At 41.5% G+C, this 13,416-nt stretch overlaps 1 protein-coding gene across 1 annotated transcript in view; it reads right to left on the reverse strand.

The window, feature by feature from the left end:
- The window catches only part of LOC137261715 (serine-rich adhesin for platelets-like), a 114,162-nt gene that overhangs the window by 56,441 nt on the left and 44,305 nt on the right, over positions 1-13,416 (reverse strand). The window contains exons 28-40 of the mRNA XM_067799499.1: positions 12,847-12,916; positions 12,471-12,595; positions 11,771-11,840; positions 11,166-11,311; positions 10,872-10,935; positions 9,792-9,922; positions 9,148-9,223; positions 8,014-8,138; positions 6,003-6,075; positions 5,013-5,158; positions 2,012-2,084; positions 612-739; positions 157-229 (exon numbers count right to left, since the gene is read on the reverse strand). Coding sequence (XP_067655600.1) covers positions 157-229; positions 612-739; positions 2,012-2,084; positions 5,013-5,158; positions 6,003-6,075; positions 8,014-8,138; positions 9,148-9,223; positions 9,792-9,922; positions 10,872-10,935; positions 11,166-11,311; positions 11,771-11,840; positions 12,471-12,595; positions 12,847-12,916 — 1,300 coding nt within the window. The remainder of the gene's footprint in view (positions 1-156; positions 230-611; positions 740-2,011; positions 2,085-5,012; positions 5,159-6,002; positions 6,076-8,013; positions 8,139-9,147; positions 9,224-9,791; positions 9,923-10,871; positions 10,936-11,165; positions 11,312-11,770; positions 11,841-12,470; positions 12,596-12,846; positions 12,917-13,416) is intronic.

Genomic DNA, 13,416 nt, shown 5'->3' on the forward strand with positions numbered 1-13,416 from the left:
ATTATATAGGTGGAATAGTGCTGAGTGCGGCGTAGAACTAAACTCACTCACTCATGATGTAAATCACGGTATGATTTATCTGTGTGATCACTCCGAAACATGTCTTTTATCAAGACGTTGCTGTCAATATACACAGTTGCTATAAATCTTACTTACTTGCACTTTTTCGTGTCATCGTCGATGGTAGTCGTCGCTAAATCAATTTCACATAAACATGTTGTTGTCAGAGCTGGAACGAAATGTGTGTAAAGTTTAGTGTTACATTCTGTGAAGTAAACATGGTTGCTAAGAAACACATTTTGTTCCCAATAACATAATCCTTGTCAGGAGTGATCATACCTTCAAATTACATTTTTAGAGACAATCCAGTAAAATATTTTCATTTTATAAATTTATTACATGTATATAAATATACCAAGAAAGATTTTGAGGTCATATATTTTCTCTGTATACTAAATGTATAAACTTCTCCATTCAAACATTAACAGAGTAAAAGTAAATGCTGTGAGAATGGATCACTGAAAAGCAGTGAGGACACCGGGTGTTATTGATATAGATTGCATGTCCTGCTGTCACAACATTTTCCTAAAAAGTAAATGATTGCTACTTACGGCAGGTCGTGGTTCCAATGTTATCTAGGGCAGTCTTAGCATCAGCAGCCAAGGTCCATGGTTTTGTCACACCATCGCAACCACTGACTGTCTGACCAGCCAAACACCCTATGAAGGTTTTCAAAGCTCTGTAAATGAAAGAAATGTTATGACGTTTGTGTCTAATTGTGTTATTCACGCGCGTGTGTGTGTGTGAATCTGTGTTATCGTGATACATTCACCTGGCCTGTGTGGATCTGTGTTATTGTGGTACATTCACCTGGCCTGTGTGAATCTGTGTTATTGTGGTACATTCACCTGACCTGTGTGAATCTGTGTTGATGAGTGGTGTTTAACTGTATAATGTGGTATATTCCCCTGGCCTATGTGAATCTGTGTCGATGTGGTAGCTTCTCTTGACATGTGTGAATCTGTGTCAGTGTGATATATTCACCTGACCTGTGTGTATCTGTGTTAATGTGGCATATTCACATGGCCTGTGTGGATCTGTGTTAATGTGATCTATTCAACTGACCTGTGTGAATCTGTGTTTTTGTGGTATATTTATATGATGTGTGTATCTGTGTTAATGAGTTGCCCACATACAGGTATTAAGTAGGTACATGAACTCTATCTGTAAAACGTTTTCACTATGAGGGTTCATGAATCTACTTGTATCTCCTCTGTATATCCATCTTACAACAAGATTTTACAGATGGCAAATGGTTGCAGTTAAATGTGCAGAGTTGCGTCCCTTGGGCACGTAATGAACCTATCGTCAGGGGTATGAGTTCGGGTTTGACTATAGATTGGCCCTTATTACAGTTCTCTGTTTGTCATATATCTGCTCGTTGGTTACTCTTCAATATTTCCTCAGACATGAAGTAACGCCGTGATATAAAACTAATACGGCTTACTGATCAAAGTGGCGTTGAACCCGACTCACTCTCGTTGGACTAAATGATGTTGATAATTCTATATAATTTACATATCCCTTGCAAAATGTAGAGAAATGTTGTTCCATTTGCTTATTTATGCAATATAGGATATTATATAGTTTGTGAAGAAGTAACATACAGTCATGGTTATGTGTTTGGGGATGGTATCTGGTCTGTGGAACATGACGTACACTTTCACATAGAATAGCGAGAATGAGTGGGAATGCCTAAATTATGAAGTCGGTAGTATTATAGAGATAACAAAACAAGAGTAGGTTTAGACTGCATTCTATAACACCTGCCTTGGGCTCTGATGGTGCATACACGTGAAAGTACGTAAATGTGTGTGTGTGTGTGTGTGTGTGTGTGTGTGTGTGTGTGTGTGTGTGTGTGTATGTGCACGTGTATCAATTTCACACTGATAAAACAGATGGTTTTTATTAATATCTGTATGCCATCCTGTGTTTACGGACCATAACTTACGTGCATTGGTCTGAAGGTGATGTTTTAGTGGCCACGGCGTAAGCGATTTCACACAGGCAAACTGGGTTGGTCGCTGCAAAGTAAACAAGGGAACCTTTGAGAAGGCAACAGTATATGGCCATGAATGTACATTAGATATGTGGCTATGAAGGTAATATTGGATATGTGGCCATGAACGTATATTAAATATATTACCATGAAGGTAATATTAGATATATGAACATGAAGGTAATATTTGATATATGATCGTAAGGGTAATATTAGGCATGACCAAGCAGGTAATTTTACAGATATAACGATGAAAGGTAATAATGGACATATGACCATGAAGCTGACATTAGTCATAATTATGGCTATGACATTTAGATGCCATTACTCAAGTTCACAGAGTTATAGGGGCGAGGGGTAGCCTAGTGGTTAAACCGTTTGCTCGTCAAACTGAAGACCCGGGTTTTATTCCCTACACAGGTGCAAAGTGTGAAGCCCATCACAGGTATCCCCTGCATGATGTTGCTGGGATATTGCTAAATGCGGCGTAAAACTAAACTTATTCACTCACAGTGTTCTGTGCAAGCAATCTCAATGTCTGTAGAAACTATTGTAAATATAAATCTGTGCTGGCTGTCATTTGGCGGCAGAGAGTAAAAGTTCAAATTTCAAGTATACTTTTCACAGAAACGAGGGATTTTTTTGTTAAAAGCACACACATCAATATTTGCAGATTGAGAAGTGTGCATGACCAGACAATCCTGTGATCAATAATGTGAGCACAGGTCCACGCCCTCAGGGATATGCACTCAACCACGTCACTGAGTCTGACCACCAGATCCTTTGGGTAGCTTCTAATTACCCACTAAAAACACTATCCAGGGTATATAGACTGAGCAAAAATAAAAACTTGACAATCATTATTTTGGGGACCATAATTTTAATATTTATTTTAAGGCAATTACTTAAGTTGTATGCTGTCGCACAGAACATCAGGACATCAACAGAAAACAGGCACACGTCTCGCCGTTTGGCTTAAACGATGCTAACATTTATGATGTCGGACTACCCTCCAAAATGAAATTCAAAGAATGGAGAACAATGGAACGATTGTGTCCACCTCTAGTGTCTCGTACAGCCACACCACATCTCCTCATGGATCTCAGAAAGTTAGTGAACACTACCACTAGGAAGACGTCGCAATTGAAGATCTTGCAATGTCTGTGGTAGATTGACTTGTTGACGAACACGTCAGATGTTTTCGATCGGATTGAGGCCGGGGCTACGCGATGGCCAATTCAAGACTTGAGCACCGGCATTTCTTAGAAAATTCTGCGTATGGGGCCTAGCGTTTTCTTGCTGGAATGTTAGTCCAGGGACGTGTCTCTTCATGAACGGAAGCAGAACAGGTTGCAAAATCGGATCCCTATACTGGACAGCAGTTAACTTCCCTTGCACAACAAGTGGAGAAGGTCCGTGCGCGCAGAAACATTCTCAAACCATGGATCTGCCTTCACCAAATCAATCAACTTCACGGACGTAGGCTTGAGCGTGACGTTCACCTCGTATGCGGTACACATGGACCCTGCCCTCGGCAAATCTCAAGATCAATCGACATTCGTCACTGAAGACAATCGAATTCCACTGTCTTTGAGTAAACCTTATGTGTCTTGTGGCCAAGTTGGTTACGGCGGTGAAGAGGCGTTAAGACTGGACCGTTATGGGATCTCCGGCGGCGAAGTCCGGCGGCACACAAGCGACATCTGACAGTTTGTCGGGTTACCCTTCCACCAAATATCTCCCTACTTGTGGAAGTTCCAGTGGCAAATCTGTTGCGAAGATGACGTAATCGTATTGTTGCATCTTCCTGGAGTGACGTCACACGTGATGCTCCTGGCCTTGGGCTATCTGCAACTGTCCCCGTTTGACGCATTCTCATCCTGAGATTAAAACTTGTTTGTCTTGAACATTTAAAGGCTCTTGCAACAGCGACCACAGACTGACCAGCAAGCAGCCTCACAATAACACATTGACGGTCTTCATTTGTAAGACTTCATTTGTAAGGTCATCAAAATGAAAAATTCAATTTGTTTTTCCATTTCAGGTTCACTGCACGTTTGATTATTCAGTTCAGGCAAACATGCACCACTTGACCTCATGATTTTCTGTTTGCACGTGCATTCAGTTTTTCAATTTTCTAGGCGAGAAAAGGAACGCACGTGACTTTACAATTTCATGAAATTGAAGGATTCACAATCAAGATTCACAATGTTTACATTTACTAGAGATACTGTTTGAAATATTCCAATGAACAGAGACCAAAAAATTCATAAATTTACAAGTGTCAAGTTTTCATTTTTGCTCAATATATATATATATATATATATATATAGCCGTTACTGGATGAACTGGGACATCTTTATACGACGGGACAGGGTTGTTGGACTTATTGGTTAGAGTGCGAAATCAAAATGGTTTGATGGTTCGAGACGAATGGGCATGAGGTAGGCTCTAGAAGGCTTATATCAGAGCAACATCTGCGCTGTTAGGACCTGATTAGTGTCATGTGTACTTGTCTGGATAGTAAACCTTATCACGTACAGGCTTCAAGACAGGTAACAGTTACACAATGACTGGCTAGAAGTGGAATTCGCGTTTACCACTTCTTCACCCTTCATATCGTGTTCATATTTTTCGAGTTAACCATACTTCGTCTTAACATATTTCAAAATTATTTCAACTAATATATTTCGGTAAGGTGGCTTGCTTATAATTCATAGTTTAGGACAAGAATAGGTAGATATGAATATAATATAGGAACGTCATATAGAAATATAGAAAGATATATTACAATTAATTTGCAAACACAACTGGGAAATGTGTTATCGGTAAATTTGTTACTCATCAATTATGTATCAATTTCAAAAGTAACGCTGTTTTCCTTAACCATTCATACGTCCAGAAGACAAGTGAGGTACATTTACGCCGTTTAAGACGCATGACTGGGACTTACTGCATTTGTCGTTAGTAGCACCACCAGCCGTTGTGGCAGCGTTCATGTTTGTTTTGATAGCTGTGTCGATCTCCGCTTTAGTTGATGATCCGTCACAGCCTACAGCAGTTGCCGTTCTGAGACAGGCTAATTCTGCTAGCCATGCCCTGACAAACAGAAAGACCTCGTATTTATACATACTTTCATTCCTCTTGATATTGCTGGAATTACATAGAATGATGATTGCAATGAACATTGAAATGTGATAAATGCGATAATGTGTCAAAATCGATAATGCGACAACCGGATATTAAGATGCACATCTCTGTACGTGCATATCCAGGTGCATAAAGGCCGCTGACTATCACGTTGGAGTTGTCCACGATTGTCCATTTCGGACCAAACAATCGATCTACGCAGTTGGGATACCAAGTCATCGGGGCTGACCACCCGATCCCGTTAGTCGCCTCTTACAACAAGCATGGCAAGCCACTGTCTCAAAGTCCATTTCGGACAAAACGATCCAATGATCAACACCATGAACATCGATCTACGCAACTGGGATGCCAAGTCATCGGGGCTGACCACCCGATCCCGTTAGTCGCCTCTTACAACAAGCATGGCAAGAGTTGTCCATGATCGTCACTGTCTCAAAGTCCATTTCGGACAAAACGATCCAATGATCAACACCATGAACATCGATCTACGCAATGGGGATGCCAAGTCATCGGGGCTGACCACCCGATCCCGTTAATCGCTTCTTAGAACAAACATGGAGCACTGAAGACCAATTTTAACCCGGATCTTCACGGATCTACCACGTACAATGAAAGCTTACGTCTGTTATTAATCTATCATCGGTATATTATTCAAACATCGGTGGACAGGGTCTTTTTATGCGAAACGTTTACCTGCTAGTTCTCGAATGATGAATTACAAAAGCATGATGCACAGTGATTTAAAAAACAATAGTAATCTGAGAATTAAATTCAATCAGGAAATTCTACTCACGTGCACTTATCTTGCAGTGTGGTCAGAGTGGACTTTGCATATGTTACTTCACAGGCACATGTATCGGACTGAGCTGAAAGGCACAATTTTGTAATGCATAATGTATTTGAAACAAGGCAATACTACATCCATAAAGGATTCTTTGTACACTTAAGTTCACATTACTGAACGTATATACATTCAAGATAAACAAACATACCTGACATACAAATATTTCAGAACACCATACTTTCATTTTCGCATTTGAACTTGATATTATTCCCTTAGTTGTTATTTGTTTGTTGTTTAACGTCACACTCAGTCTTTGTTTAACGCCACACCAGGTCTTTGTTTAACGCCACACTCAGTCTTTGTTTAACGCCGCACTCAGTCTTTGTTTAACGCCACACTCAGCAGTATTCCAGCTATGGGTGAGTATGTAAATAATCGGGTCTGGACCAGACAAGCAAGTGATCAATATCGGACGCATTCATCTACGCAGATGGAACACGATGACATGTGTCGACCATGTCAGCGAGTCTGGCCACCGAATCGTTAGTCGCCTCTTACGACAAGCGTGGGTTACTGAAAACCAATTCTAGCCCGGGTCTTCACGGGTCAAATGCAAGTTTGTCATGATTCTGTCTGGAATGCATCGCCAGGATGTCTCCACAAAAACTTACAAACATACCTTAAAAAATTGATGCAGGAAAAAATTGAATTTTAGGAGAATGGTTGCCGACGAAAAAAGAAACCTTGAACGTTTTACGCCGTTTCTGGTAAATCACTAAAACGCACCCTACATGTATATCACCAAAACCTGAAGCCTATGACTGTAGGTTGTCAAAGCCACACCAACGGTACTCCGCATGCATTGCTCTCAGTCACTACAGACGACAAGAGAATGCCAAAACTGACAGACGTTCAACGACACAACGCCATCAGAGTTTTCAAGGAGGGGCATCGCAGCATGAGGTCGCAGCATGACCATCTCAACTATGTAACAGCGTTACTTCCTCATAGGATCGCTACATCCGGTTGAGACATCTTCGTTCACGCATCATGACCGCAACACACACAACAAATTCTCCAATCAGACAGAACGGAATCGGTTACTGGAAACCGGATAATTTGTCCCGTTCGACGTAACGTCTTGACGCAACGACACCGGCCTGCACCTCTACAATGGTGCAGACAACGAGTGAGATGGCCGCGGGCAAGGTGGAATACCATGTTGTTGTCAGGTGAGTCTCGGTTTCTTCTCAGACGTGCTGATGAACGTATACAGACAGTCAGGACGAACGTTACGCCGATAACAATGTACAGCAGATCGACAGATTTGGTGATGAAAGTGTCATGGTGTGAGCAGATGGCCGGTGCTTTGAATGAGGTTCGCCACAGAGACGAGACTTTGCAGCGTTATCTCGTTCCCTTCATCAAGGTCAACGACCATGCACGTTTTTGCTAGGACTTCCTTCAACAAAACAAGATTTAGGTTCTACCACGATCGATCACCCGATTTGTCACCCAAGGAACATCTATGGAATACGCTTGCACCTGCCTAATCCACCACCTCAGACTATACAAGAATTGCATGCAGCACTATAAGATTCGTCTTGACATCATTGGGCATCTCCTTTCTTCTATAGACCGCCGCTGCCTAGCTGTCATCTATGTTCATGCTGGTCACACCAGATACTGACATTTCACGGCGAATTTAAAAGTCCTCTGTGGTTTCACCATACACTTTCTGGACAATCGTGTTTCAGACATTTGTATAGTGATGATTTTTTTATAGTAATTGAGCAATAATGTCACGTTTTGAATCAGTTACATGCACTCAGTAAATAAACTCCAAAACAGCATTGCTTTGTTTGAAGACTTTGTACATGGCTGTTCATAGCTCTATGGCCATCTGAGAAACAGAGACAGCCCAAAATATATTTTCGATGTACCACGTGACCTGTTAAGCGCAATGACAAACGTGTTGAAAATATTTCTAAGTAAGAGGAGCAATTTTAAATCAACTTACGGCAGTCTGTAGTACCAATCGTATCAATATCCTTCTTCAGCTGTATGTCGAGGGATTCTACTGTAGCAGTGTTACAACCAGTGTTTGTCTTCCCCTTCAGACACAACAACGCTGCCACAAGCGCACTGAAAATGTAAGCATTGCTACATTGTCATGGAATAGCAACACTATCGCTAAAACACTAGTACTGAAAGTGCTGGAGGGGTTGCTAAAATAGCAAAGCTGCATCTAGGAGACTGAGGGTGCAGGGTTCAATAACAATGCAGCCACAAGGATATTGAAAGTGCAAGGCGTAGCTAAGAAAGAATGTGACAAGGCTGCCTCGGTTATACTGAATGTGCAAGAGGTTTGCTAAAACGGTATGACAATGCTGCCTGGGTTACACTGAATGTGCAGGAGGGTTGATAAAATGAAACAACGCAGCTTTTATAGCACTGTTAGTGTAATAATGAATAAACAGGTCGGGTATAGTTTGACATGTTATGGTATGGTATTTGGGTTTAAAGACTACTTGGACCCTTAAAGATCTATTTGCGTCCAATAAATCGAATGACTTCAAATATACCTTGACAGGGCTAGTTACGAATTACCTCCACCGCATCATTTTGTACAATATTCGATGATTGCTGCATTCACCTTTCCCATGCACACGCATGTACACTCGCACACGTACACACACACGCACACGCACACGCACACGCACATCGCATGCATCCCCTCTAGTAACCTTTGTTGGATTGTGGTATCCCTACCAGTATGGGAGGTTCTTGGCTGTGTCAGACAGGGCTATTTACTGGCCCTATGGTTATTGATGACACGAAGTTGCTTTTTCACATTCACAACAGATAAGATTCCCACCTGTCTGTTGACAGTGAGTGAGTGAGTTTTGTTTTACGCCGCACTCAGCAACATCCCAGCTATATGGCGGCGGTCTGTAAATAATCTAGTCTGGACCAGACAATCCAGTGATCAACGGCATGAGCATCGATAAGAGCAAATTGGGAACCGATGACATGTGTCACCCCATCCCGTTAGTCGTCTCTTACAAGCAGAGTGGCCTTTTATGGCAAGCGTGGGTTTCTGAAGGCCTATTCTACCCCGGATCTTCACGGGTCCTATTGACGATGAACTTACGCGCAGTGCTGTGCATTTCCAAGCAGAATGTCCGTCTGCGCTAATACCTTTTGGCATGTACAGGTGTCCGTCTCCGCTATGAACAGAATATTTTTATATATTCATAATTGACGGTAATTTATAAATATGCTGAAAAAATATATATAAACAGAATACATAATTACACAATAATAAACATGCTACAGAGAATGTACGCATTCCGACACGATTTTTCCGCTCACGCCATAATGCTACATGATTTGCAAGTTTCTTGCTCGTTGTATGTCTGTGAATCAGTGAAGGTGTTTTGGAAAGGCTCTGTGATAGTTTTCTAAGTGCTTCTCTCACAAAACGGACAAAAAACACCCAACCAGTGATGATACCAGAGATATTTGGTTATTTGTTCGCAACTAGATTGCACATCCATGTCGAATCTGCTTCCCCTACTGCGATACGTAATGCGATATACTGGAATCTGAATTCCTTGTCAATGAGTGTCACATCGTACAATCACATCCGATTTTCTACGTGTAACATGTGTTGTATAACGCCGCACTCAGCAATATTCCAGCTACATGGCGACGGTCTGTAAAAAATCGAGGCTGGCCCTGACAATTCGATCTTCCGAGGTAGGAAATGTAATAATATGACGTGTATTTACTTACTTCCGGTACACGGGGCTCCGAGGGTGGTTATATCACTGACGGTTTCTGTGGCGACAGCGACTGGCTTCACACTCGACAAACAGGCGAGAGTTTTTCCACCAGCAATGCACTCGATTTTCGCATATAAAGCTCTGTGAACAATGACAAACACATCTCTCACAGAAGGAGGGGATCTCAGCAGTATTCAGGCCATACCTCGGCACGGGATACAGAAACGGGCTTTCAGACAGTATATACCCACTGAGTGAGTGGGTACCAGTGGTATTTTCTACAAAAAGTACATTTTTTTCAACTGCTTTAAATACCAGTAATCCAGGGAAGCAAACATTCTTAACTTGGTTGAATGGTAAACCGTCTTAAAGAATCACTGAAGAATCTAAGACCATATGTCTCGGGGTAGTAACACGATATTGGTCAGCTGATCGTAAGGCTCCAGGTGTTGTACAGCAGAATTTATGACGTTACCTGCCTATTATTTTTAACGTCCTATTCGTAAATATTTCCACTGTTCGAGGGTGGCCCACAAGTAATCATCCCGTGACTGATCCTAAAAGTGAGTTTATTTTTACGCCGCCTTTAGCAATATTCCAGCAATATCACAACAGAGAACACCAGAAATGGGCTTCCAGTGAGCCCATGTGGGGAAAAGAACCAAGTAATTTGTCGAATGTGGCAGGTACAATGGAATTGTCCTATCTATAAAACGAGACACCAGCATTATAATAAATTATACAAAATGAATATCATGTACTATTTATTGGTAATGTCCATTATACCCTTAGAAAGAAACATATTACAAAGAGCACTAAAGGACCATTTACTTATCATTCTGCCGTAAATCTTTTGCAAAGCAAAATGATGCTGCCATGCATAATGTTTGCCTGTACGTATACCATTACAGGAATTGATATCCTCCAAGACATAGAGCTGCAAAGCTGTTTTGCGCACCTACTAAACACAATGTCAGTCTGATTGTATTATGGGCGAGGGTCTCTTTACTGAATGAATACTGTCTGTCTGTCGGTCGGTCGGTCGGTCGGTTTGGCCGAATACTTCCATCATGGAACATTCAATACGTACGCACAATCCCCAGACGGGTTACTTTTTGCGTAGGTTGTTTGGCAGTCGCATGTTGCGGTGACATCTGTAAATAATAGATATAATCATGATGATGATGATGATGATGATGATGACGACGACGGTGATGATGCCTAAATATGACATTTCGAAAACATATACTAGTACTTGAAAACAAGTCATGAAAACAGCCATCATGTTGGATTCGACAGGCATACTTTCAAACACCGCAAACATACCTATAACTGGCTTAAATTAATGTCAAACACCGCCTAAAAATGCACAAACTCTGTTTACCTGTTCTACATGTTGCAGATAAGGGTATAGTGCCCGTATCAACAATGGCTGTGTCAACTGGAGAAGCGATTTGATCCCGTCGCGTGGTACCGTCACAGGCGGTCTCTGCAGTTTTGTCGAGACAATGCATCTTGGTGGTAAGGGCTCTGAAATGACGGATAAACCGATGCAACAAATGAAAGCTGAGGCTGTGTAGATGAGAGATTTACATGGATACAATATTTGGTCTTCGAATGAGTGGGTGAGTTCTTTCAACGCCGCTTTTAGGCTTTTAGCAATATTCCCGTAATATTACAACGAGGGACACCAGCTATGGGAAGCACACATTGTGCCAGTATGGGAAATCGAACACCGTCATGTTTGATCTTCTCATTGCTGTTAGAGTATATTTAAATTTATATTTTGTAGGGAAGGTTACGGATGTGAGCTTTGTCAAAAGTTGTACAACGTTTCTAAGTTCAATGAATGCTTGACACAGTTAATTATCCCATTTAGTGCGCATCTCCTGCGACAAATGCCTTAAACTAAATAGAATAGAGGTGCAAGAAAACGGTTATCTAATTATTCAAATGACATCTGAGACAGATGAACAACATTTGACTCACGTGCATTTGTCGGCGGGTGTTGCTCCGGGAGATTTCATGTAATCAATCTGGCACGTGCAGGTTGCGGACACTGTGGAAACAGAAGGTCGTCACGGTAATAGTTACATAATAGCCACACAAACTGGGGAAGCTTCAGAACGGTAGAAACTCCAGGACTACCGTTATAGCATACAGTGAGTGAGTGAGTATGGTTTTACGCCGCTTTTTGCAATATTCCAGCAACATCACGGTGGGGAACTGCGGAAATGGGCTACACACATTGTACCCATGGGGGAAATCAAAACCGAGGTTTTCCGCATGACGAGTGAACGCTTTAACCACTAGGCTATCCCATCACCCCTATAGCATACATTCGTATTGTAGATAGTTCATAAAGTATATAGACAGCGACAAGATGGTAGATTGATAATTAGTATCTAAACGTAAAGCACAAAATTACACACCTCATCAGCATATTTATACAGTAACAGCTTTTATTGGCATTCACAGGCTGGGGAATGAATGAATATTTTCATGAATATGTATCTCCTTTATTGCAATACATACGGAGTTCTGTATAAATCCGAACACCGTTATCAAACAACGAATCTCCTGCTTGATAAAGACGTTAGCATCAAAAGCCTTTTTGAATGATGAATTATGTACATATGGTGTATTAAAAGCCCCAGAATAGGAGTGTATCCGATGCAAAGTTTCTTACATGTACAACTCAACAAATCTGAAGAAAAGCTGTTTACGAGCTGACTTATTGTCTTGGTCTCATCACAGCCCCTGTCGGTGAAGATTGCCTTGCCATCGAGACATTGCATTAGTGTTTTCAGCGACCTGCACAAAAATAGAAACAAGTTTGATAAACCTTCACTGACTACGTTTACTTGATTCGTTTCGCTAAATTACCAATATAAGACACTTTTGGTGCCTTCGGTCTAACATGGACCCAACTTTTCTCTCTTCATAACTATTATCAGAGGCGACATTTCTGAATTCATAAACTTTGAGTTAGAGTTTCGCTGCATTGGGCAGATGCCGGTTTTGACAGCTTCCACTGTAGAATTAAATTAAAATGATATACTCACCCACAATAATCCACAGGAACTGTATATGGATCCTCGCCAAACGGGATCATGCAAGAAGTGCAGGTTGGGTCTGAAACATTGTGAAACAGTACTGGGATAATAGGATAGATTGTGCACCGTGATTAACCTGGTGACTGAGTGATAGCGTTGCGTATTTTTTGGAAAAGTGAGTGGATTTAGTTTTTCTCCTTTTTTATCAATATTCCAGCAAAAACTCGGCCCAGGACACCAGAAATGGACTTCACGCAGTATACGAACGAACTCTTTAACCACTAGCCTACCCCACGGCCCCTACGTCTAGCTGTCCCCACAACGGGCGTAAACGTTTACCGATTGGGTAAAACCTGCAAATATTCATATGACACAGACAGCCTTTTGTGAGAGTAGAGGTATACGCTGCTTTTCGCAAATATTCCAACAACCTCACGGCGGAACACCATAAATGGTTTTCATGCATTGTGCCCACATACGGAATCGAGCCATGGTCCTCAGCGTCACGAGAAGACCCTTTAAACACTCGCTACATCCTCTCCTTTTGTGCGAATATAAATTTAGGATTTCAAGACACGA

The sequence above is a fragment of the Haliotis asinina genome, chromosome 14, assembly GCF_037392515.1.
Source record: "Haliotis asinina isolate JCU_RB_2024 chromosome 14, JCU_Hal_asi_v2, whole genome shotgun sequence".
NCBI classification, from domain to species: domain Eukaryota; kingdom Metazoa; phylum Mollusca; class Gastropoda; order Lepetellida; family Haliotidae; genus Haliotis; species Haliotis asinina.